Here is a 27,475-nt window from a genome sequence, read left to right on the forward strand (position 1 = left end):
GATTTATTTTCTGATTTATCCTCTTTCGCATCTCTCAAGGTTTTAATTTTACCTTTCATTTAGCGTTCAGTTAGTCCAGCTTCCGCTTTCGCGCTTATCATGGGTAAACTTTCGGTCTTGACTTCATAGCGAGTTAATTTTTCCATCATTTATATTCAGGTAATTATGACTCTCGTTAATTGCGTTAGTTGTAGAGCAGGTAAAACTCTCAATGCGTAAACTTTGCATAATTAAGAGACTTACTGACGTATTCCTGCGTTTAATAAATTGACGGCACAATCTCGAGATTATGTGCATGTTTACAACAACTTTATGTTTAACAGTATCTTGTTCATAATGAGCAAGAGTCCGTCTCAAGTGGAAAAACTGGCCCGGATCGCTCCAAGGGTCGTTCCAGTTACGAGCGACAGGTTTACAGACTCAATACGTGCAGCTTTCGTTTTTTTGCGAATAAATTTCTCTAGTTAATAATTGTGTTTTCACCATTCGACTGCTATTTGCCGAATTGTCTCGTGTAAATCTCCAATTCGATTCTTTGCAAAGATTTATGCGATGTAAAGTGGTAATAATGCACATGCCTTGTTTCTCTTCGGTAGCTGATTGCATTTATCGGTGTGCTTGCTTCACATTGCACAACAAACAAAACACGCTGTAAGATTTATAAAATCATGTATCGGAAATTGGATTTCGAGAATTTTAAATGAACATTATTTATTATTATTCGTCATTCAATTTCATTCATCAAAACCGTATAAAAGAAAAATGGACCATTGGCTGTAACGTGTTATCGCACTCCAACTTGCCTTTCTTTTAATCTCTCTCTTTTTTCCAGTGAATATGTGTTGGCGTTTTGGCAAACAACACGTGAATATATTGCAAATTTACAGCAGAGTTCTGTTGTGCATCCCCCGATGAATTAAAGCTGGAAGCTGAATTTCGCGCACGTTGAATTCTGTTACGTTTAATGTTCTATTTAATAGACATATGCAAATAGAGTTTATGACGTGAATAACGAAGCATTGTATACCGGTGATATTGTGCAAGTGTTTCGCATAGTGTCATTTTGCTTTGCATCCTGCATACATGGTTCAGCGTGCTTATGCATATTGTATTCCCGGATCGCTAAACTGACTGAAATGCTTTTTCGTTTACTAGCGCATGTAATAATAAATCGAAACAGAATTTTCACATTTAGGGACCAAAACGTCCCTGCTGATTCTTCTCTCATATAACTCGTAATTATTATAGTCTCAATGCGGGGCGCGATCGATGCACAAATCGGTGCAAGTTATTGCGATAATATAATCTCCGGAAATAGCCGACTATTATTGGATTCCAGTTATCTATTGAGAGGATAATTATTTTGTCTGAATTAATAATGGGCAAGCCTGCAGGACATAATACGATGATAATGATCACCAATAATGAGACGGTCCACAAATTCGCAATTTATAGCGTATCACTCCTACATTGTGTATACTATATTATTCTTGAATCGAATTTATACGCGGATTACAAGCTTGCTTTGTATATCTTATCGTATTTTTGATAAAAGAAAATGATTTTCACGGCATTCCTTAGAACGTCGCCCATTCAATTTACATTACAATAATGCCGTAACGCACAGCCGAGTTACGTAACAACGAATGTGTGAATGACTTTAGAATCATAAAACGTTATTAATAGCTCATTGAAGAAACGCGAGAGATCGTACGCCGTTGACTATTTTGCTTGCCCACGTAAAATGATTGTAGCCTGCAAATGAAACCTGTAGCCTGCAGCTGTGAACGTATCGCGTGTAAAAAAGTATTGCGTTTATAGGCGCTGACAGGTAATGTGCTATTTGCTGCGTGGATTACTCAACAATTGTCCCGCTGTCGCCATAATGGGCGATGCAAGTCTATTTTTAATAGGTCGAATTAACTCGTGTGTACATGTGCGTACGTGTGACGTGTGACGTGACTTTTCATCGTCTGTACAACACCGTTGCTGCTGCAAGTAATCGATGAATTAATTCCTGTGTTTGGTAGCTTGCTTTACTATATTACCCCGTTACGATTAATTATTTCCACTTGGGCGCTATCGAGCTGACATATCCAAATCTAAATCGGATCAGTAAAATTATATATTTTTATTGTGTTGTATTTTTGCTCGTTATCCTTAGACAGATTGCTTTCATCGGCCAGTTTATTGACCGTTGACCATTCTTCGTGTTCTACCACAGTTGGGTTCTGTCCCGGTTCCCGATAACCGTTTCCTATCGTATTAGTTTAGCCGAGGGTTCACCGAGTTGTGCTCGACATCGGTGTTCGCGAATTGCAACCCGGACGGATGTATTGCAGACGACATTGCGGTTTCTCGGTGGTAGGTCGCACTTCACGAACCATCCCGCTCATTGATCGATGTCTACCAGACCGTGAAACGATCCTGACGAGGCTTTTGCTATTTGGGATGACATCGTCTGGAGGGTTCGTTCACAATGCATCATTCGTTCCGATTAAATGCACACGCAGCGATAAGTCGGCTGATCCGAAGTCATTGTCATAATGGAGATACAATCGTCTTCTTTTCTTCCTTTTTTTATTATCTAGCGGAAGTGACGCGCGGAAGTCGATTTTCCTGTCGCTATGCGATTCATGCGGGCGTAATGTGCTCGGCAAGTTGATCGCGTGTCGGTTAATGGCTCAAAGTATTAATTACGACGACCCGGTTTCGGGTTTCCGATGGTCGCACACTTCTATCGATCGATCAGTTCCAATTGGTACCAGATCAGATCCGCAGCCTTTCCGGCGAATGACCGGATTAAACAACTGGTCTCGGTACTTTCTAATTATGTAGTTACACATGGGAATCATCAGCCAAACCGGTAAGCTCGTCGGTGCTCTTGCCGCGCGTGACTTTTCGCACCAAGTTCAGCTTGCAGCGCGATGACATCGAATATTTTGCCGTGATTGTGCACAGACCTGTCGAATATTTCGTGATAAGATTTATATTATTTGCTGTACACGAAAAAGACATTCGGTTGACTTCATTTTGCAAGCGATACATATTTCGATAAGTGAGTTCTTTGTGGACTTTACCTTACGTTACGTAAAAAATAAAAAAGCTTAACGTGATAAAAATATAAAAAAGCTTGAAATTTCTGTTACTACGCTTTTGCGATTAGATAAAAACGCAGCACAAGGTTGCCCGGAACCGCCATAGTCAACGTTGACAGTGATCAAGCGTCGCCGGTGCGATATGACAGGAAGACGTGCTCGATGTCCGCTGCGTTCTCGAATCAACTCTCGAATATTGAATGTGCATGTCAGCACCAATAATATTCTAAATATATGTATAGGCGTCGATAATAAATTTCGTATAGCTCGTGTCTATTAATTGGACATACGTCACGCAAATAATACCAACCAAACGACCGCAATAAACCGTACATTAAAGTAGGAAGGTACATTTTTTTATAGAAGTGAGAGGATAGTAATATTGACAAGATATTGCTTTTTCGCTTGACACTTAAGTTTAAAGCTTTTCAGTTTACAGAGATTTTTATCTTTCAGAAAAATTCTGATACTTCTCGCGAAGAATTTTCTTCGTATATTGCTACTGCTCTATTCATTCTAGAACTCTCTACCGTAATTCGCAAAAATCTGGGGGTTTTTCGGGTTTAGAGATGAGCTCCGGCTTCAAGTGGTTAGTAACGCGACGGACAATATACGCGATATTTCTGTTGTGAGATTAAATCGCCAGAGTGACTCTGTGAGAAACGCTTTTTGATAAACGTGTGAAAAAAATGGTGAACAAGTCTGAACGAGAAGTCGCAACGACGAGACAACGTGGCAAAGAAAAGGTGAAGTCGTGACCGGTGAGGTGCACCTCTCAAGCCAAGATCATGGCTAAGAGTATCGTTAAAAATTGCAACGGTAGATGTCTTTTGTCTGATTTGGTCGACGATACCATCGAGCAACCCAGACACCTTCTTCTAGCGGCCACCTTGTATTTAATGTTCTTGACGATCTTATGGAGTCTTCCTACGTGTCTCTACCATCGGTGAGAAAGTTAACGCGGAACATGCAATACAATCGAGATACGATATGAGATAGAAAGATTAAAAATTAAATACTACATGTATGGATAATATCAAGGGGTCTACCGCACTCGGCAATAGGTGTACAAATTTTGAGCAATACATAACAATAACAAGGAAATAACTACACAATATTGGGAAATAAGCGGCAATATTGAGCAAAAAAGCAATAGTAGGCAATAGACGGAAATAAAAAATAATAGTGTATAATAAAGCAGCAATAGAGGAAATAAACAGGAAAGAAATAAGCAATACAACAGAAATAGCTAAACAAGCACGAGCCGGCGCGCAAATATCCTCACTATCATTTCTGTTCTTACTACAGTTCGCAACTGTGCTTAATAATTTCTTGATAAATTGAGTTCAAATAAGTGAGTTGAGTTCAGTTCTAGTAAGAGTTTGGTGTTCTCTCTTGTCAAAATGGGTAAATAATCAGATATTATTTTAATATTTAATATTTAACCATATTTTACTTATATAGTATATATAGTATAACTGTCACAGTAAAAAGGTGATCTCCATAAATGTATACATAAAACTTGATTCCTACAAAAGATTCAGGATTCTACGACACATTCTGTCGCGACTGGCACATTCTGCAGTTATTACCTTTGTTTCCTATATTGCCCAAATATTGCTTTTATTACCGTTATTAATTAAATATTACCGTTACCTTGCCGTTATTGCCAAATATTGTGCATATATTTCCTTATTTCTGAAGCTATTGCTTTCTATTTTCAAGAAAAAGGGAGTTAGAAGAGTATGAAAATTTGCATTTTAAATATGAAAGAATCAAAATTTAAAAATTTATTAGTCCTTAGAATGTAGCAAACACAAAATAACATAAAATAAAATATTATAATAACATATATAATAACATAACATATTTTATGTTAAAGAAATAATATTTCTTTTATAATAACAATCCAAAATTTTTTACATTAAATATTAATATTTAATGTAAAACACATAACATAAAATATTATAATATAACATAACATAACATAAAATAAAATATTATATAACATAACATAAAATAAAATATTATAATAACATATATAATAACATAAAATATGTTATGTTATTATAATATTTTATTTTATGTTATTTTGTGTTTGCTCCATTCTAAGGACTAATAAATTTTTAAATTTTGATTTTTTCATATTTAAAATGCAAATTTTCATACTTTTCTAACTCTCTTTTTCTTGAAAATAGAAAGCAATAGCTTCAGAAATAAGGAAATATATGCACAATATTTGGCAATAACGGTAATGTAACGGTAATACTTAATTAATAATGGTAATAAAAGCAATATTTGGGCAATATAGGAAACAAAGGTAATAACTGCAGAAATGCGGAACTTATTACCGTTTTCGGCAATAGGTGTACACTTTTTTGAAGTGTGGTAGACCCCCTGGATAATATGAAATATACAATGTTATATAAAATTAAGTAATCTTACATTTATTCTTGTATATTTAATTATAATATTATGTGCACAATTAGATACCAACCGCCATAAGTATTGTGCCATGTACCGATAGAGTTCAACTTGCAGGAAGTTCGAAGATTCACCAGTGCGAAATGACAATCTGTTCGCAGGATCTCCGAGACTGGCCAGGCGGTGGTGTTGACTCTGGTGGACACCGCAGCGGCGGAGTTGCAGAATCTGGTCGAGCCGAAGACTGACCGCGATTTTTCTTCGGGGTCATCCATCAAGAATACTTCCTTGTTAAGCGACAATCAGACCAGGCAGTCCGAACATCCGAGTACGTCGACGATACAAATTTCCTCGCCACCAATCGTCGACGAGAGGACGGATCGACTAAACGACACCGATTTCTCCGAAAATGAAAAGGAAGCGCTTCTGCTGAAGAAGATCACCGAGGAGACGCCGGAAGTCGTCGTGATCGTCCGGGCGGAGCAGAAGGCTAATACGGACGAATCGGAGCTGAGAACTGAGGAGGACGTCGACCAAGTATCTGAAGAGTTGCCCACGAAGATTGACGATGTGTTCACTACGGCGCCGGAATTGAATGATACGGCAGCCAGGGAGCAATTACTCGGTGGTAGCAGAGACGAGAGTGCGGCGGTGATCCTGGATGGGCTTGTCACTTCCGGTCCTACAGATCCGCATGAGGATATACCGTCGTTTAGTGAGTGGGCGCAAAAGCGCCTGGAGGAGGCTGAGAAGAAAAAAAGTGAGTATTGTTGCTTCTTTGTATTTTTGATTTGATTACAATTGTTCGAAAGATTTCGCTCACAATTGTCGCTTTGCTTTACAGCTCATCCAAACGTCTCCGTGCAGACGCCGGGCGGTCCAGGACGAGGTGTAAGCGGCATGAAGATTCGTTCGAAAAATTACGCTTCGCCCGATTGTGGAGCCAAGATCGTGGCGGCCAATCCTGAAGCGAGCAGCGCAAAGAACGTTCTGGTGTCCACGCGAGACGAATATATGTTGAATGCCTGCACGTCGCGCGTCTGGTTTGTCGTCGAGCTTTGCGAGGCGATCCAAGCGAAGAAAATCGAGCTGGCGAATTTTGAGCTTTTCAGCTCGTCGCCGAAGGATTTCTCCGTCTATGTGAGCGATCGTTATCCCACGAAAGACTGGAGCCCAGTCGGCCAATTCACTGCTAAGGACATAAAGGATATACAGAGCTTTGCTCTGCATCCTCACTTTTTCGGCAAGTTCATCAAAATCGAGCTCCAGTCACATTACGGATCGGAACACTTCTGTCCCGTCTCGTTGTTTCGCGCTTACGGCACCAGCGAGTTCGAAGTGCTGGAAACCGAGACGGAGAATCAGATCCTGCAAGAGACGAGCGCGGATAAGGACGACTACGAGGATAGCGATGAGGAGGAGTCGTTGGACAGCGAGGGCGATTCACCGCCGACGAATCTCTTCGGTAGCGCTCGTGACGCCGTGCTAAGCATCATGAAGAAGGCGGCAGAGGTACTGGTGAAGTCGAGTGATCTCACCGGCAACAACATTACAAAGATCCAGCAGAACATCGACGGCGGCAGCATTCTGGAAAACTCGTACATGAGTTGCATGACGCCCAGATACACAATCCTTTGTGGCAACTGTACTGATCAGAAGTTCGCCAGCGTTTTCCAACTGGTCAGTTGCCGCGACCGCCAGTTGGATAATTTGCTGAAGATCGACTTTGTGAACGAAACACTACGGCGACAGGGAGTGTGTAGTCTGTACGGGGTGGAGATCGAGTCGCTCTGGAAGAAAGAAGAGGAAAGGCGCGATGACACAACGCACTTCAATCTTGTGGAGGATCTGCAAGCGACTTTTTTAGCCTCTGTTTTTAAACCCGAGTACATCGTGGCGTTATGTAACGTTTTGGCGACAAAGGAGCGTAAGGTAGTGATGAACACTAGCTATGAAATACCCGTGAACAGTTCTAAGGATGCCGTCAAAGAGGATATTCTATCCATCAAGGATACCGATCACAGCAACGAGATTACCTCTCATCAGATTTCCGACACTCTGGATTCGGATTCCTCTTCTAAAGAGACTCGACGACACCCGACTCAGGATATCAGCGAGGAGGCCAAGAAGAGCGTCAACACGACGTCTATAGAGACTTCCACCAGTACCGAGAGCTTGGCGTCGCAAATCAAGCCCACGAAGACGCTCAGCAAGGAAGATCCGAAGAAGGAATCGTCCGTACCGATCCTGGAGCCTAGTAAGGAATCCATGGAAGAGACGCAGCAGACGGAAGTATTAACGACCGTTCCACCGTCTAATCTGACACCGACCTTGAAGATCGAGGAACCGCCAATTCAGGGCACTCCAGTGGAGATGACGTTGCAAACGGTAAGCAACATTCCGCCGATGAATCTTGATAATCAAGAAGTTGACGAAACACTCACGCCCGATGCAGAGAACACTGAGGCTAGCGCGCAAGTTCAAACTAACAAGTCAGAGAGCGGCGAATCAGATGGAAAAGAGAAGATGAGAGATTTAGGCGAGCAAGAGGTTCGACTGTCGTCTCAAGATCATATCGCATTGGATACGTTGTTTTCTGATTTGAAAGATTTGGAGGGCGATGCGGCTAACATGCAGAATGGCGCCTCGAGTTCGTTGTCGATGACTCTGCCCACAGCAAGCACTGTGCCTCAGAAGGAATCCGTTTTCCTCCGACTATCCAACAGAATTAAGGTAAGAAGAGAATATCTTTCTCTCTCTATCGCAGAAATAATCTTTAATTTTTATCAGGAATATTCATATTTCAAAGTTTTAGAAAGTTCACAAAGATTAATTTGAAAATTAAAAAGTTTTAAAAGAGATTAGATTTTCGGATATTTTATTTTAGAGAAAAATGGAAAAATTTAAGAGAAAAAAGTAATATTGAATATTATTTTTTTCTTTTAGATTTTAGAGAGAAATATGTCACTCAGTGGGCAATACTTGGAAGAGTTGAGTCGTCGTTACAAGAAGCAGGTAGAGGAGATGCAACGTTCATGGGAACGCGCGGTGGCCGCTATGAACGAGGAATCTCGGAAAGGTGAAGAACGCGAAGCAAGGAGAGTGGAGGAGATCGCGGCTTTGAAGGAGGAGATCGCCGAACTTTCCAAATCATTCCAGGCTTTGCTTTACGATCAGGACAGCTGGCGCAGTCGTTTCTCTACGATCATTCAACACGTTTTGCTGATCTGCTTGGAAATCATCATCATCATTCTAATTATTTCCTATTGCCGCAGAGGAGAGGATTTCGAAGAGGAGGAGACACTTCAGGCGGACACGGAGAAGCAAGAGAACGCGGCGCATCAGAAGAGCGCAGAGAATTTTGTTTCTCACAATGGGACGAAAAAAACGAAAAAACGACGACCGAGCGAGATTGCTTCTCACATTAGTGGCACGTATCACGAACTGATGGTTGATGATCGAACTCAGGAGATAACGAAGAAAGAGCGCAAGAAGAAACGCAAGAAGGAGACGACCGTCAGTAATAGAACAGCGATCAATAGCGATGCCAAGCGAGAGGCAATTCGTTATAAGAACGTACTGGATGTGATCCCGGGTGGCACGACGTTGCCGTCAAGAAGAGCGTCGTCTATAGATCCTCCGCGCTCTACGGAATCGCAGAATCTCGACAAGAGGCCAGAATCTGCGCCCGAGACCAGTGTCGGTTGGTTCGATGGTCAGACGGAGAGGATCGAACGGATCGTGCAGCTCGTGCCGGACAGCAAGAAAATCTTCGGGGCGAAAGCCGAACAAAGTTCCGAACTCGGTTGTCAGGCTGACGAGCTGAGCGAGTCGAATTCGTCGTCGGCGACTATGGACAGACCTGGCGAGGTATCGATCACGATCGAACGGAAGGTCGAAGTGTCGAGGAGCAGTTCGTTCAGGAGCGGTATCCTCAAAGGCGCAAAATTGAGCTCGCCATCTTTCATGAAGACTGCTCTGGGTACGAGGAGCAAGCGGAAACTTTCTTTAAACTCAAGTTCGAATGACAGATGCGAGTGGAATCAGGACTTGCAGCGGTTGAACGACAGATCTGCCCCGTCCAGCTCCGCGAACCTGAACACGCAGACTGTCGACGGTAACGCTAACGGTAACCCCGCGAACGGTTTGATCGAGGAAAGTGATGAGTCGAGGAGTAGTAGCGCTACGCCCACGTCGGGCAAGAAGGAGAAGAGAGGCACCGGTCTGAAGAAAATGGTGAGGAAGTTCTTCTGATTGAAATAGACCCGTAGACAAGGTACAGACTGGGCTGGCGCGTCGGTCTTAGTAACAATCTGCATAATGAATTAAAGCAATCGGTCCGAGCGAGGAAATGTACGGATATCCGTGCAGAATACTGAAAGCGAATGAATGAGGCGTCGAAAAAAAAACTCGCGACATACGAATAATTTCGTTCAAGCAATGATTTTTAGTTCACTATTAATTAATAGCCATCAATATTGATAGCACGAATTAATAAGCGAGAATTATTGTTAGAGTCGATAAAAGTTTAATCCTTGCTAAAATTAATTACTACATTAAAAAATTCATTGTAACTTTTAGGAGTACTTGAAGTGGTTTACTGTTTAATTTGTAGATGAAGAATCGTAAATCAAGGAAAATTATTTGAGTGGTCGCTTAAGCCGAAAAGTTTTTTCACCGCACTCGTTATACAGTTGATGACTTTTTCTCTTCTTTCTAGTGGTCCGTTTCGGTATCTTGAGAACAGCATGCTAAATGCAGAGAAATTAGAACATAGAAGTATTCTACGGAAATTTGATGTGGTCGTTCGCATTGAGCGTGAAGATTGTGACCGGCGCGCAAGATTACCTCACCGTTACGTGAGATGAGTAAAATAGTTTTTAAGGATAGAATTAATTTACGCGTTTGTGATGGATCTTGATCGACACAGCGACAAGTGACTGCAATGATCTAGTAAACGTTCCTGCGTTTTCGTTAGATTATCCAGATTTAATTTAATATTTATCCATCAGTTTATACATCGCCAAAGAGAGAGAGGGGGTGTGAGTAGTGAGTAAAATGTTATGAAGGTGAAATTTCTTAAGACAATTTACAAGATCTACGAAAATCTTTTGATTTCCACCGATGTCGTGGCTGGCATTCGATTCGTTGGCTGTTTTTCGCGTGCCTCTGTCATATATCGCATAATCATAATCATAATGCAAAGAAGGGACTTTTAGTTAACTAAGATAACTTAATCCATTTTAATTACGTTAAATTAGTTGATCGCAGGAAGTGACGAAAAATTGTGGAAATCTAATCAAGTATTCTGATTTCTTGCACACGAAGAATTATTTTGAGAAGGATCAGAGACTCTCTCGCATCCACATCCACAACTGAAATTTCGAATTCTCAAAGCGCCGGCATGGTACTTTATGTAGCACGTCATATACTTAAGCACACTTCGTGTGTATGTGCTTGTTGCTCGGTTTGATTTTAAATTTTGATTTATAGGATTTCCCTCTTTTATGCTTGTGTGTCGGCTCTACGAGCCTTTTTATCTTTATCGAAAGATCTAAGTCAACATCCGTGAGCGGAATCGCACGTTATGCTGCAAGAATTAGATAAATCCGAGTCACATTTCTCTGACGAGTCATTTGTTATTTAACGCAATTTCGTTTTTCCTGATAGTCTATCGTTCTGGTCTTCCGACAATGTTCACAAGAATGGCTGTTCAAATATTCAATAGAAAATCATGTAGATGCGCGCGCGTACATAGGAATTTTGATATCGTTAGCGTTCGCAGTTATTCATCCCCTTTCCCCGTTATCTCGTTTTCTGTTCGATCGTTTTTAGTGTTCAAACGAATTTAGTGCTAAATGTAGCCATATCATTTTTAATATGTGATAGCACACGCAAATACAATTCTGTCGTTTAGTGAAAAAACGATCTATTTTAAACGACCATATTTAGCGCTAAATGTGAAATGTATCGCGCACAGTCGTGTCTTTTTTTTGCCACTATTTTATTTTACTTAACACCCGCCGTGAAGATATTCCGCAGATTCACAACGATTGTGCCAGCATTTTGTATTTGATAAAGAATTGCGCTGTGATAAAATCCTCCTGAGAATCATGCGACGGTCTACAGTATCGCAAATGAGGAAGAAGAGCTAAGAAATATAAAGTTGATGTAAAGTGAAAAGTTGGAGGATGCGAATGTTATCTGGAATAACTTAAACTCTAATCGAAAACGTGTCCTATTACTTAACGTGCATTTAAAGATTACAGATAAATAATCGTAATTGATATTAAGAGTGTATATATGTTTTGAGCTCGTGCTCGAGCTTTTTCTCGAGCTTTTAGCAGATACATTTTTTTTAGCTATAAATTATTGTTATATGAGTACATACATTATTAATTTTCACCGATTATTTATATGCAGTAGAATAAGGACCCATATTTCATTAGGATTTCTATTATCGAATGGAATAATTATTGTCATTGTATTAATCGCAGGCTTCGATGGAATAATGGATGATTTATTTATAATTATTTATAATTAACACATTCCTTGCCGCATGAGTCGTATGCCCCATGCCTCACGTTGTCGAATCGAATAGTTTTGTTTACGATATAATATTTATATGATTGCATATTTATGTTATCAAGAAAAATACGTATAACTATTAAAGTGCAAAGAGGACAAAAATTTTTATTGTAACAACTTTTATAAAATGCCTGTGTGGAGAAAAAGGAAAGTCATCGAGAAATGCGGCTCGGCACGGAACGTGTTAATGAAAATGCGAAGCTCGTTTGCCGAAATGCGTACGGCTGCTTTTAGCAGTAACACATTTCATTTTTAATATGAAGATGCGCGTTTCACTATTTAATATTTGCAACGAGGTATATTGTATATGTATAGATTGTTCCACCGAGAAGTTAAATATGTTCGAAAGATCTACTGTAAGCTTTAATAGTCACCTAATTTGTAAAATTAAATTCATAATATAAAATAACAAAGTGCGTGCCACACGATGTAAGAATGTTATATCATTTGTTTGCATTATAATTAATTCATTCTTCGTGTACGATATTTTATCCTACATTCGTATTATTTATTAATCTATTAGTAGAATCATTTTAGACTGTTCAAGTTTATTTATAATGTATTTATATATAAAAGTTTTAATAGTATAATACGAATGAAGGATTGTTATTTATAATTCTATAATGTCGATTATTCGAATTAACAGTTTCAAGGGACTAGGAAAATGGAGCTGCGCTACTTTCATGAAATAAAATCTTATGCTAGTCTTTAATTGCGAGATCTGTCATTTTCCTACAAAAAAGTAAATGAATAACTACTTCTCAGTTTTTCTCTAAATTCTTTAGAAAGCTTTATTCTTGTAATCGGATTTCCCGTTTTCCTCTCAATTCTTTAGACTTAATTATTTTATTTTAAATTTCTTTATTCTAAAGAATCTAGAAAAAAACGGGAAATGCAATTATACCATAATTGTAAACTGTTATTTATGGGAAATCATGTGTACAGTCTTCATATATTAAGTAATATTATTAAATAACAGATATTCAGCTACCCACGTCGAAATTCCATCTGCAGTATATATTGACGCTATTCAGCATGAAATCCATATGCAACGTTTTTTTACTTATATACCTACGAATATTTATTTGTTATAAATACGTTCCTTTTTGAGATAAATTTATGATTTATAGAAGCGAAAAATCGCGCGAGAGTATCGAATGATTGTTGTTATTTGTACATTGTAGAAAAAGTGTGCAAAGACTGCAAAAAGTGTGTATGTGGGAGTGCACATATTGAAAGATAGTAGATATACATACATATAAGATCGTTTGCGCCTACTGTTGAGTGTTTAGTCAATTTTCGTAATGATTGTTACACTCATGCATCTGAATACGATCATCGCTTGTAATTAAACTGTACGTCTGTATATACAAGAATAATGCACGTTGTGTATAATGTATATCACTGCGAAAGAATAAAGTTGCCAAAAGACTTGTCCTAATGTACACCCTATTACGATTTATTCTGAAATCATTGCGCGATTCAAATCTCCCTTGGTCACATTGTTTTAATAATGTATAACAATAAATCAAGTAAGCAAAATGCACGCAAGACTCGACACAGGACCGTAAAGCGTTAATTTATTTGTACGGATCAATATAATTTTCAAAATTAAAAATTCTATTAATTTTATTCTGTCAATTTTATTTATAAAAATTACTTTTGTACAAAATAATTAAGATTCTACAGACAAGCTTTCCACAACCATGGGGATGTCTACTGAGTCCTTGAAGGAAAATAGTTTTCTCGCAACCGCCTGCTTGTCCAAGTCGGCGATGGCATGTTTGAGTTTGTTTCTCCATTTTTTTTGATCGTACTTTTCCGCGGAACATACAATAATCTCGTTCACTTTGTCTTGAATAGTGTAATGGTCAATTGACAGAAACACTGCATTTAGATCATTCGTCGTCTTTTGCTTCAAACTCGTATCCCTGCTGACCAGATTTAAGATGAAGAGACCGTTCTCCGTTAAACAAGCTGCGACTGCTGTCAGCACGGACATCTCGAGGAATTCCTTGGGGGGACAACTTATACCGACGGTAGTATCTTTGTTATCGATGTCGCAAAGTATAGCCTTGTATTTCTTCCCGCTCGCCGCAGCATCCTTGACAAACTGAATTCCGTTCGCAATCTCCACTTTCATCCTATCGTTAAGGACTAGATTGAAGTGCTGGGTAGCCACTGTCAGTATTGTGTTATCAATTTCGACCGCAGTAATTTTTAACTGAAAGAAAATAGAAAATATTGTCCATTAAATTACGAGGATAGTTAAAATTTCAGCAATTTTGTTACACAAGTCATATTATAAATTGTCTTTCTTTAAGATTAAGTCTGGTATTAATTTACCCATAATCGCCTGGCGTAAAGAAATTTCGGTTTACAACCATTCTTGTGTGAGTTGTGACAGAATTGTATACACAAATCTCGATTGCACTTTATAATCCGTTAATTTGAATGCTACATACACATGTAAGAATGCAAATAAGAAGATACTTGCTTTAGGGAAACAGTGATGTAAAAACATGCAGAGACCACCGCCTCCAAGTCCTAGGATCAAGATTTCGTCTTCTGCCTCTGTGTTCATCACTGCATTCACGCAGCCGATCATATATACATGATATTCACAAGCCAGAAATCCGAAATCAACGACCTTTCTTGTGTTCCCGCGTCTCGATTTTGCTGTAAAAAAATTGATATTAATCAGTCACATTATGTTCGCGTATTGATGTTACTGATCGTAAAATTTTCAGTTTATAAATTGGTACCTTCCTTCAATCTGGCTTCACTCTGAATAACGTAAGGATTATTGAGAAATATGAGCCGTCTCAACTCATTACCCTCATCCTTAACGTCTTCGACTACAAACGCCCCGCTCATATCACTCTTTCCTTCGTAACAAATGGTTCGCGTTCCAATGTGACCCAAAGAAAGAAAAGGGATACTATAATTCTCGCATAAGTCGGCTGGTGCTAAGTCGCGCACACATTCTGCCAGCTCGTCCTTTACCCTGTCCAAGCTTTCGAACGTGTGTTCTCTCCGCAAAGTGATGATCGCAAGTCGGTCCCGTCCCGCACTTTTCAAAACTTCCTGTCGTCCCTCTTTCGTATTGAATAACCAGTCAGTCTCTCTGTCAAATTAAAAAGAAATCAGATGTATTTTATCTCGGAAACAGAACAGAGAAAACACAGACCAAGGAGAACAGAAAAAGATAGTAAATCGTCGGACTTACTTTCCCTGTGGCACGATGAAAGCAGCATATGTTCTCGTACTACAACGCTTGCATGGTCGGTCAATGACATAGACGGTGAACCGGGGATGCTTGTCACCCGGACGATGCAAATCCAACGATAGCTCGCCGATGTCGGCGATATTACTCTTGTGGAGCTTGTTGCACACCAACGCCGACTGTTGTGTGGACAACACAGCGGAGACCATGTCATCGACCGAAGAGAGACGTTCAGGTGGGCCGTCGACCAGAGCTATCTCGAGGAGCTATCGGAATTACAGTCTTACAAGATACGTTCAACGAATGTTTCCTACCAAACTGCTAGAATATGACGTGAGAATTCTAAGATGGTTAACATGGTTTCCTCATGACATACTTTCCGGGGTAATTTGGTGAACTTCGTAGCGATAATCACGAAAATCGGGATCGAACTGCCCTCCTCCGCGCGCGCCTTCGATTCGGCCCCGTGGCATCGCGATATGCGGAACATGAAGTCTGATGCAGGGAAATAAGACAGGAGCTTTCGAAGAATGTGCTCTTGCAGCAACGATATGCAGACGTATCTGCCGCCGTTTCGTAACACTCGCGTGATTTCCTAAAATAAAAAGTTGTGGGATGGCTTGAACAGATCACATTACGAAATAGCAATTCTTAAGTAAATTATCCCTCATCTTTTAATTTATAACAATCAGAAAGTCTTACCTTAAAGTATTTGTCTATTGTGGCTATTGTCGTGTCCTTTGTATCTGGCATTAAAGCGTCTAGGGTACCCTTGTCAAGAACTACACTGAATTTCTCATCCGGGTATGTCATTTGCGTAGCATCCATATGTTCATAGACTAAATCTGGTCGTGCAGTTTTATTTATATCATGCATCTGCTTGATGACAGTATGCGATATATCAATGTTAGTGATATTCCTGCAAAACAAAAATAATTTGTGCAACGATACACACATATGAATATTACATATGTTAAATACAAAATAACGTAAAAGAACTTACTTGTAGTCAGCATCGTATAGAGACATGCCTACTGTAGAATTTCCACAACCGGCAATCAAGATATTGTCGTTCCTCTTAATATATTTTAACAGAATTTCGCATAATTCTGGAAATTCACCATACCTAAAGACAGAGTTAAAAATGTTTAAAAACAGTGATTATGGTAGTATAATGATCATAGTTAATCATAATTATAGTCAAAAGTCTTGAGGTCGTACCACTCAAACGCTTTCTTGCCACGTTTCTTGAAGAACGTGTCCCAATATTCCACATGACTGAATTCTTCGTGCGTTTTAGGCAAGAGGCTCATATTGTATGACTTTATTTTATAATTCGTGAAGCACTTATTGTCAAATTTATATTTTAATATATATTATACAAAGTGTGTTAGATTTTTTATCACGTATCGCACTCCATTTATCCACAGAATGTGATGTAATGTAACATAAACTCGTAAAATCTGTAATGTAAATATTTTGTATCTTCATATATTTTTCGCAAATTTTAATCAATTTATTAATATAACCTCTTATATTACTCGGTGCGAATCATAACATGTGCTCCTTCGAATTGTTCCTTTGTGTTTTCTCAACTGCCGGTAAAGGTGATATTACCACAGTGTTGTTAACGCATGCGCGGCAAAACGACTGTTAAACAATGTCGTATCATGTAGGATATACTGTGGGTGCGACTCCCTAGTCTTGGTGGCCTGTTAGTGTCTAGTAATAGTGTGACATCTTATTTTATAAATTATTTTACCTTTCTATCATTTTTCAACTTTTTTACTATTTTTATCAAATATGTAAAATTGCTTGTTTCATAAATATAAATATTTTTTAGAAAATTGTACGGGCGACTATCGACATACCTTTTCACTGATTTTCATACTTCACTGACTGATATTATGACGATGAACTGGTGAAACGAAACTCGCGTTGCTGACTACGTGTGAAGTGTACACGTTTTTATCGTTTGCCTGATTGCATTGTGATATTGTACGAAAGATGGTGGTTAGTTTTGTTTAATTTTTTTATTACGCTATATATCATTATCTTTTTTCTGTACGGTAAACGATCATTATCATTATCTTTATATTATCAAAATATTTATCAATTATCTTTAAAACATTCACTGCACGTGTGCTTCTACTAAACTTGCTCGCCGTGTGCTTTATGATATTCGATTATATCGATGCTCGACATGCAATCGATGTGCGACAAGACAAAGGACCGAAAGTAGAGACGCGAATATTAGCACTTTATGCAAGACTTATGGAATATTTATTAGGATATTACATGCATAAGAGTTTTGGATAACTAACTAAAATCAACTTACGTCATAGGCGAAAGGTCGACAATTAAAAATTAAGAGTTAAAGAATCATTGGAATTTGCATACGTCACAAATAATGAAATGCTAACATTTCATTATCGTCAAAAGATTAAGGTTTTATCAAATTCTTCATTTAAGAAGCTCGATAATATCAATTAGTCAAAAAATACCAATGTTTTTTGAATACCCAAGCAAGCATTTGTTCGTAGCTTCTTAGGCTCAATTGGAACCTCGACCCAACGATTTCATGCCCAAGATAAAGTATATTTGGGTACGCTGCCCAAATAAGAACGAACAGTCGGATATCAGGTGTCCTCCAAATGTGGAATGGCATTTTGATATTTCAAAATTATATAACTGCCATAATAGTTCTTGCGTTAGATGTTTGAAGAAGGAAGAAGAAGAAAAAAAAGATTCGCACGTTTGAAGGGATGTTTTGGTTCCATTAATTCAATCGCTTTTTACTCCAATGGCCCAATACTTATTCCACTTGTGAAAAGGACAGTTACATAAATATCAATCGTTGAATAAATATTTTTGATCAATCTTACTTTGATGTTCAGTTTGAATACTGAATTTGCTGTGTAATTGATACATGCATCATAAAATATATATCATTTTGCGAAAAAACATATATCACCGTTTAATCATTTATTTTCCCAAAGTACGCAAAAAAGTTCAGTCTTATAGTAAACATAAATCTAGTAAGACATATGACACGGTTGCAAAAAGTACATAGAATAAGATGTATAACTTATTTCCAATTTCTTACTAAAGTAACTAAATTATATTTGAACAGATATAATAATATAATATAATGGTAGATACAAAAATATAATCTTGTTGCTCCTAGCTGCAGCATAAGGCTTCTAGGAAATAGCATCATCTGTTTCTGTCGGCATAGACTGCGTTCCGATATTCACTGCTAGTATTGTAAATCTGTAGCATATGTAACAAGTGAACTAAGGATTTTCAGTCTTTGGCAGTGTCGAAACAGCCATTCATCTGGCCTTCTTTCCTAATGATTTCAGTAATAAAAGTAACGTTTGTACAAAACTATTAAGACTCTACCTACAGGCTTTTCAAAATTCTGGCAATGTTTATTGAGAAAGATAATTTTCTCGCAATTGCCAGCTTGTCGAAGTCGACAATGGCATTTTTGAATTTATTTCTCCATTCCTTTATATTGTACTTTTCTGCGGAACACACAACTACCGCGTTCGCACTGTTTAGATTGTACTCAAGGATTGATTCAAATACTGACTCTAAATCATCCGTTGCCTTTTCCTTCAAACTCATGTCTGTGCTACCCAGATTCAGGATGAATAGACCGTCCTGCGTTAAAGATGCTGCGACTGCTCTCAGTACGGATATCTCGAGGAATTCCTTCGGGGGAAAACTCATCCCGAAGCTAGAATCTTTGTTGTCCATGTCGCAAAGTATGGCCTTGTATTTCTTGCCGTTCGTCGCAGCATCTTTAACAAACTGAATCCCGTCCGCAATCTCCACTTTGACCCTATCGTTGGTGACGAAATTAAAGCAGCGCTTAGCAACTGTCAGGATCGCGTAATCAATCTCGACCGCAGTAATTCTTAACTGAAAGGAAATAGAAAATAATGTCCAGTAACTTACGGGGATAGTTAAAATTTCAGCAACAATTTAGCTACACAAGACATATTATAAATTGACTTATCCTTCATGACTAACTTCTGATATTGATTTACAAACCATAATCGCGTGGCGTAAAGAAATTTCAGTTTACAACCATTCTTGTGTGCGTTGTAAAGAAATTTTATACACGAATCTCTTTATGCTTGCTAATTTGATCTGATAATTTTAATGCTACGTACATTCGTAAGAATGCAAATAACAAGATACTTGCTTTAGGGAAACAGCGATGTAAATACATGCAGAGACCACCGCCTCCAAGTCCTAGGACCAAAATTTCGTCTTCTGCCTCTGTGTCTATCACTGCATTTACGTAGCCAACCATATATCCATGATATTCACGAGCCAGAAATTCGAGATCAGCGATTTTCCTTGTGCGGCCGCGTCGTCCTTTTGCTGTAAAAACATTGTACTATTAATCAGTCACATCATGTTCGCGTATTGATGTTACTGATCATAAAATTTTCAATTTATGAATTGATACCTTCCTTCAGTCTTGCTTCACTCTGAATTACGTATGGATTATTGAGAAATATGAGCCGTCTGACCTCGTAATCCTTTACGTCCTCAACCACGAACGGTCCGCTGATATTACTCTCTCCTTGGTACCAAATAGTTCGCGTTCCAATGTCACCCAAAATCAGAACAGGAATTCCAAGTTCCTTGTAAAAGTCTGGTGCTAAACTAGACATACATGCTGCCAGTTCCTGCTTTACAGAGAACAAACTTTTGAATGTGTGTTCTCTCCGCAAAGTGACGATCGCAAGTCTGTTCCGTCCCGTCTGTTTCACAGCTTCTTGTCGTCCTTCCTTCGTGCTGTACAACCAATCCGTCTCTCTGTCAAATTAAGGAAGAATCAGATGAGTAACATATTTTATGTCGGAAACAGAATAGAGAAAACACAGACCAAAGAGAACAGAAAAACATAGTAAATCGTCGGACTTACTTTCCCTGTGGCACGATGTAAGCTGCAAACATTCTCTCACAATGTGTGCTTGGTCGGTCGATGTAAGCTGCAAATGTACTCTCACAATATGTGCATGGTCGGTCAATAACGTAGACCGTGTACCGGGGATGTTCGTCACCCGGAAGTTGCAAATCTAACGATACTTCGCCGATATCGACGATATTACTATTACGGAGTTTATTTAACATCAATGCCAATTGTTGTGTGGAGAACACGGCAGAGATCATGTCCTCGATCGAGGAAAGACGTTCAAGTCGACCGTCGACCAGATCTACCTCGAGGACCTATCAAAATTACAGTCTAAAAAAATAAGTTCAACGAACGTTTCCTACCTAACTGCTAGAATACGACGTGAGAATTCTAAGATGGTTAACATGGTTTCCTCATTACACACTTTCTGCGCTTTAGGGGACCTGTCCCAGGGCGCAAATAAACGTCTCTCTCTCTCTGTCTGTTGTAATTTGCTGCACTTCGTAGCGATAATCATGAAGATCGGGATCGAACTGCCTCCTTCCGTGCGTGCCTTCGATTCGGCATCGTGGCATCGTGATATGTGGAACATGAAGTTTGAAGCAGGAAAATAAGATAGGAGCTTTCGAAGAATGTGCTCTTGTAGCAACGAAATGCAGACGTATCTGCCACCGTTCCGTAATACTCGCGTGACTTCCTAAAATGAATTTTACCGAATATATACCAAAACGCGAAATGTTTTAGAATATAATTTCAATATTACAATATAAAGTTCTACATTATTATACTACATATATTGTATGTAAAGAAATAAAAAGTTATGAGATGGTTTGAATACACTACAATATGTAATAGCAATTTCTAAAGAAGGTATCCTCCGCAATCCTTTAATTTATGATAATTAGTAAGTCCTACCTTAAAGTATTTGTCTATTTTGGCTATTGTCGTTTCCTCGGTATCTGGCATTAATATGTCTAAAATACCCTTGTCAAGAACTACATTGAATTTCTCATCCGGGTATGTCATTTGCGTAGCATCCATATATTCAGAGATTAAATCTGGTCGTACAGTTTTCCTTCTATACTGCATCAACGGCAGATCAAAGAAAGTAAACATTTTTTTGGGATCTGGCACGTCAGTTTTATACGATATATCAATCTTAGTGATATTTCTTCAAAACAAAAATTTATGCAACGATTTAGTACGCACATATGAATATATTATAAGTAGTATATAAAATACAAAGTAACATAAAAGAACATACTTGTAGCCAGCATCGTATAAAGACATGCCTACCGTAGACTTTCCACAACCAATAATTAAGATATTGTCTGTTTTCTTAATATATTGTAGCAGAATGTTGCATAATTCCGGAAATTCACCATACCTGAAGTTAAAAATGTTTAAAAAGCGATTACGATAGTATACTGTAATATAATGATATTATAGAAAATCTTAAGATCGTACCATTCAAACGCTTTCGTGCCACGTTTCTTGAAAAAAGTGTCCCAATATTCCGCATAATTGAATTCTTCGTGCGTTTTAAGCAAGATATTCATATTGTATGAATTTATTTTATAAATCGTGAAACACTTATTGTCAAATTTATATTTTTATACAATGTGAGATAGATTTTTATATCACTTATCACACTTCGTTTATCCACAGAATGAAACGTAACATAAATTCGTAAAATCCGTGATATAAATTTTATATATATTTTTGCTAAAATTTGAATTAGCTTATTAATAAAACTTTGTATAATATTCGCTGGGAAACGTAACACGTGCCTTTTCGGACTGTCCTTTTTCTAACTGCCGGAAAAGGTAACTCCACCCTCTACCATGTGACCACGTGTCTCAAGCGGTGAGGCGTTTTTTCGCACATGCGCGATAAAACGGCGTTAAACGACGTTACACGATGTCGGATATATTGTCCCATACAGCACAGAAGTTCAAAGGACATCGTAGGGACATTGCAGGTATATACAATGACCTGTAGACATCATATATGATTTCGGCCCCATAGTCTTGGCGGGCTTAGATACTTTATTTTACAAATTAGTTTGCATTATCGCATGATTGTTGTACTGTATTATAGAGTAGATATACATGTATGTAGGATCGTTTGCACTTGTTGTTGAATGTCAACAATAGGTCTTGTCAATTTTCCTAATGATTATAACATTCATGTGCCTGATCGTAATCATAATTGTAATTGTAATTCAGTGGCGTAGCCGGGGGGGGGCTATAGGGGCTCAAGCCTCCCCCCCCCCAAACTTTAAGTCAATACCCAAGAAAAAGTCTCAAGAAAAAATGAATTTGTTGGGAATCTAAACTTAACTTTTCCAGCAAAGCTACCGTCATAGCATGTGATATGTAAAGCTGACAACGCAACAAGCGCGAATCGCGTATTCGCGTACATGTGCTACGTGTGCGCGATTCGCGCTTGTTGCGTTACTTCTCTCTAAATTTCTTGTAGTGGAATCTCATTCTTTTGGAGTGAGATGTCACTACAAGCAATAATGAAAATAGTGCCAGTCGAAAGGAATGAAATTTCACCTTTTTAAAAGAGTAAAGTTATTCACGCTTACTTGGAGTGATTCTTCAACTCTGAAAAGAGTGCCATATTTCATAAAATAAAGCTAATCAGTGAACACTCAGTGATTTTTTAATCTAATTAGTTCTTGCCTTTAGATCTTCGTCGGATCCAAGTGCAGAAACCAATACATCGTAATGAAAATTCACTGAGCGCTCACTGATCAACTTTGGCTGTGTTCGGGAAGCTCACTATCAGCGCTAAAACTCTATAGTCATGTCACGTATACTATAGATTTTCAGCGCTACATAGTGCTAATAGCGTCTCCCCGAACACAGCCTTTGTCTTCTGAACGCAGCCTATGTGGTATTCTAACCTAAAACCTTCTGAACACGCAGAACTGGGAAATGGGAAGCCAATTTCACTCTAAACACAGCGAAGTTTGTAGCGCTTATGTCTTCACTTTAAAAATAAGGGTGAATTCACACCTTGGCAGAATAGCAGAAAGCAGAAAAGCAAAAGCCAATCAGAACTCGCGCTGGTAGTGGACAGTACATTCTGCTTTTCTGCTTCTATCTTTCCGCCAACTGTCGACTATCCGCGCGAGTTCTGATTGGCTTCTGTTTTTCTGCTTTCTGCTATTCTGCCAAGGTGTGAATCCGCCCTAAGAGTGAAACTCTTCACTTTTTATCTTAAAGTGAATGAAGTCACTCTATTGGAGTGTGTGGCGACTCGGCGCCTAACAACCGGCAGCCAGTCGACCACTATGCGGAGCGAGGCGTAATCACAAACATCCCCGATACGCGAGATAACACCACAAAACAACGATAAAGGGCGAATTCGCGGAATCGTTACTCGTAATTAAAACTTCCCCCGGCTGAGGATATAAGGACCGCAAAGATGAGCCGACACACTTGCAATATTTTTTAGCCCCCCCCCCCCCCCCCAAACGTAGGTCTGGCTGTGCCACTGTTGTAATTGTAATTAAACTGTACGACTATATATACGAGGATAATGCATGTTGTCTACAATGTATATCAGTGTAAAGAATAAAAGTGCCAAAAGACTTGCCATAATGTATATCCTAATACGATTATAATAATGTATCCTAAAAACGTTACAAACGAGTCAAATCACTTAGTATTTGTTTAATAATATATACTAATTTTATATAATTTTATACATAACAATGTTACAAACTATACTAAGTGCAAAGTGAATGCAAGACTCGACATCATAAAGTTAATGAATTTATTTGTTCGCGTCAAATATAATTTTCGAAAATATTAAAACTCTCTCCCTTATCTTATGTAATATAAAATATTAAAACTGTTATCGATTTTATTTGTAATAGAGAGAAGTCGCGTTAATATAAAATTATTAAAATTCTATCGATCGAAGCTTTTCAAGGCCGTGGAAATGTTCATTGATAAAGATAACTTTTTCGCAACCACCTGCTTGCCGAAGTTGGCGATGGCATTTTTAAATTTATTTCTCCATTCATCTGGCCTTCTTTCCTAATGATTTCAGTAATAAAAGTAACGTTTGTACAAAACTATTAAGACTCTACCTACAGGCTTTTCAAAATTCTGGCAATGTTTATTGAGAAAGATAATTTTCTCGCAATTGCCAGCTTGTCGAAGTCGACAATGGCATTTTTGAATTTATTTCTCCATTCCTTTATATTGTACTTTTCTGCGGAACACACAACTACCGCGTTCGCACTGTTTAGATTGTACTCAAGGATTGGTTCAAATACTGACTCTAAATCATCCGTTGCCTTTTCCTTCAAACTTCTGTCTGTGGTAACCAGATTCAGGATGAATAGACCGTCCTGCGTTAAAGATGATGCGACTGCCCTCAGCACGGACATCTCGAGGAATTCCTTCGGGGGAAAACTCATTCCGATGCTAGAATCTTTGTTGTCCATGTCGCAAAGTATGGCCTTGTATTTCTTGCCGCTTGTCGCAGCATCCTTAACAAATTGAATCCCGTCCGCAATCTCCACTTTGACCTTATCATTGGTAACGAAATTAAAGTAGCGCGTAGCAATTGTCAGGATTGCGTTATCAATTTCGACCGCAGTAATTTTTAACTGAAAGAAAATATTGTCCATTAAATTATGAGGACAGTTAAAATTTCAGCAATTTAGTTACACAAGTCATATTATAAATTGTCTTTCTTTAAGATTAAAGTCTGGTATTAAGGTACAAACTATAATCACGTGGCGTAAAGAAAAATTTCGGTTTACAACCTTTCTTGTGTGCTGTGGAAAAAAATTTTATATACGACTCTCAATAGAGCGCTTGATAAGGTGAATGTTACATACACTCGTAAGAATGCAAATAAGAAGATACTTGCTTTAGGGAAACAGCAATGTAAATACATGCAGAGACCACTGCCTCTAAGTCCTAGGACCAAGATTTCGTCTTCTGCCTCTGTGTCTATCACTGCATTCACGTAGCCAACCATATATCCATGATATTTAGGCGCCAGAAATCCGAGATCAGCGATTTTCCTTGTGCGACCGCGTCGTCCTTTTGCTGCAAAAACATTGTAATAGTAATCAGTCATGTTCGCGTATTGATGTTACTGATCGTAAAATTTTCAATTTATAAATTGGTACCTTCCTTCAGTCTTGCTTCACTCTGAATTACGTATAGATTATCAAGGAATACGAGCCGTCTCAACTCGTAATCCTTTACGTCCTCAACCACGAACGGTCCGCTGATATTACTCTCTCCTTGGTACCAAATAGTTCGTTTGCCAATGTGATCATGTGATTTGTCAAAAGACAGAAAAGGAATTCTAAATTCCACGTCGGAGTCGGCTGGTGTTAAATCGAGCAGACATTTGATCAGTTCCTTCATTATCTCGTTGAAACTTTCAAATGTATGGTCTCTCCGCAACGTGACGATCGCAAGCCTGTCGCGTTTCATAGATTTCGCAATGTTCTGTCGGCCTCTCTTGGTTCTGAAGGTCCAGTCCATCTCTCTGTCAAATTAAGATGAACAACGTATTTTATCTCAGAAACAGAATAGAGAAAACACAAAGAGGACAGGGAAAGATAATAAATTGTCGGACTTACTTTCCTTGTGGCACGATGAAAGCCGCAAATTGTTTGCTCGCACAATGTGAGATTGGTTGATCAATAACGTAGACTGTGTCCCGGGGATGGTTGTCACCCGGACGATGCAAGTCTAACGTTATCTCGCCGATATGGGCGATATTACTCGTATGGAGCCTGTGGTACACCAGTGCCAATTGTTGAGTGGAGAACACGGCAGAGATCATATCCTCGATCGAGGAAAGACGTTCAAGTGAGCCGTCGACAAGAGCTATCTCGAGGACCTAGTGGAATTACAGTCTATAAAGATAAGTTCGACGAATCGTACCTACCTGACTGCAACTAGAATGATACGACGCAAGAATTCTAAAATGGTTTCCTCATGACATACTTTCTGGGGTAAGGTTTTGAATTTCATAGCGATAATGACGAATATCGGGATATGCGGACCATAAAGTGTGAAGAAGAAAATTAAGATAAAAGTTTACGCAGGACGTGCTCTTGTAGCAACGATATGCAAACATATCTGCCACCGTTCCGTAAAACTCGCGTGACTTCCTAAAATGAATTTTGCCGAATATACATCAAAGCGCGAAAAAAGGTTTAGGATAAAATTTTTATATTATATTATTATATATACGCACAACATATATATGTTTGTATGTATGTATGTGTGTGTATATATATATAGTATGTAAAGGAATAAAATGTTATGGAGTAGTTTGTGTAAATCATATTACGAAATAGCAATTTCTATATAAATTAGTCCCCACAATCCTTTAATTTATGATAATCAGAAAGTCCTACCTTAAAATATTTGTCTATTTCGATTATTGTTGTTTCCTTGTTGTCTGGCATTAAAGCATCTAAGGTACCTTTGTCAAGAATTACATTAAAGTTTTTATCTGGGTATGTCATTTGAATGGCACTCATTTGTTCGTACCGTAAATGTGATCGTTTATAATTGTTTATAATCTGCATGCATTCCATCACAGCGTGCGATATATCAATATTAGTGATATTTCTGCAAAACAAATGCAACGATTTAGTAAGCACGTATGAATATTACAAATACTATATAAAACACATATTAATATAAAAGAACTTACTTGTACTCTGCATCATATAAAGACATAGCTACCCAACAATTAAGATATTGTCGGTTTTCTTAATATATTTCAGGAGAATTTCACTTAATTCCCTAAAATCGCCATACCTAAAGACAAAGATAAAAATGTTTAAAAACAGTTACATAATATAAAACATATAATGATATCATAGTCAAAAGTGTTAAAATAGTACCATTTAAAGGCTTTATTGCCGCGTTTCTTGAAAAATGTATTCCAATATTCCCTACGATTAAATTCTTCGTGTGTTTTAGGAAAGAGATTCATATTTTATAATTTTATATTTATATTTTATTATTTATAATTATAAATAATAAAATAAAGCACTTATGGTCAAATTTATATTTTAATATATATTTTACAAAGTGTGTGAGGTAGATTTATATATATATCACTTATTATTAGTTTTATAACACTCCGGGTAGAATACGTTTTATTCGCAGAATATACTTGTAAAATCCGTGATAT

General features: G+C 38.3%; 3 protein-coding genes and 1 pseudogene across 14 annotated transcripts in view; 1 reads left to right on the forward strand and 3 right to left on the reverse strand.

The window, feature by feature from the left end:
• The window catches only part of LOC105283428 (SUN domain-containing ossification factor), a 29,496-nt gene extending 15,943 nt beyond the window's left edge, over positions 1-13,553 (forward strand). For 4 of the 11 annotated variants that reach the window (XM_011346161.3, XM_011346164.3, XM_011346167.3 and 1 more), the window contains exons 2-6: positions 3,619-4,044; positions 5,684-6,282; positions 6,367-8,255; positions 8,469-9,758; positions 10,243-13,553. In XM_011346161.3, coding sequence (XP_011344463.1) covers positions 3,887-4,044; positions 5,684-6,282; positions 6,367-8,255; positions 8,469-9,758; positions 10,243-10,263 — 3,957 coding nt within the window. In that variant the 5' untranslated portion in view covers positions 3,619-3,886 and the 3' untranslated portion in view covers positions 10,264-13,553. Of the gene's footprint in view, positions 1-3,554; positions 4,045-5,683; positions 6,283-6,366; positions 8,256-8,468 lie in introns of all 11 variants that reach the window. The other 7 variants (XM_011346160.3, XM_011346162.3, XM_011346166.3 and 4 more) reach the window with 4 other exon arrangements.
• A 182-nt stretch (positions 13,554-13,735) lies between these two features.
• Positions 13,736-16,964, reverse strand: LOC105283430 (methyltransferase-like protein 13). Of its 2 annotated transcripts, none has more exons than XM_011346171.3 (9): positions 16,866-16,964; positions 16,558-16,799; positions 16,340-16,462; positions 16,039-16,255; positions 15,713-15,931; positions 15,340-15,602; positions 14,876-15,237; positions 14,608-14,789; positions 13,736-14,334 (listed from the first exon to the last, which is right to left on the reverse strand). In XM_011346171.3, exons 2-9 carry the CDS (start codon positions 16,647-16,649, stop codon positions 13,786-13,788), a joined length of 2,007 nt encoding a protein of 668 aa, XP_011344473.3. In that variant the 5' UTR covers positions 16,650-16,799; positions 16,866-16,964; the 3' UTR covers positions 13,736-13,785. The 2 variants fall into 2 exon arrangements, with proteins under 2 accessions (XP_011344473.3, XP_026830640.1); XM_026974839.1 differs by having other exon boundaries at positions 13,786-14,334; positions 16,878-16,894.
• Positions 16,965-17,209: 245 nt separating this feature from the next.
• On the reverse strand, positions 17,210-21,706 carry LOC105287482 (methyltransferase-like protein 13; the record flags this gene model as incomplete). The annotated part of the gene is made up of 7 exons (XM_026971740.1): positions 17,210-19,266; positions 19,553-19,734; positions 19,823-20,175; positions 20,285-20,590; positions 20,755-20,972; positions 21,191-21,446; positions 21,540-21,706. Coding segments are annotated over 7 exons (2,007 nt in total), but the record flags the coding sequence as incomplete, so codon positions are not given.
• A 2,185-nt stretch (positions 21,707-23,891) lies between these two features.
• Positions 23,892-27,309, reverse strand: LOC105279330 (annotated as a pseudogene).
• Positions 27,310-27,475: the final 166 nt, after the last annotated feature.

This window comes from Ooceraea biroi, chromosome 1 (assembly GCF_003672135.1).
Source record: "Ooceraea biroi isolate clonal line C1 chromosome 1, Obir_v5.4, whole genome shotgun sequence".
NCBI classification, from domain to species: Eukaryota; Metazoa; Arthropoda; class Insecta; order Hymenoptera; family Formicidae; genus Ooceraea; species Ooceraea biroi.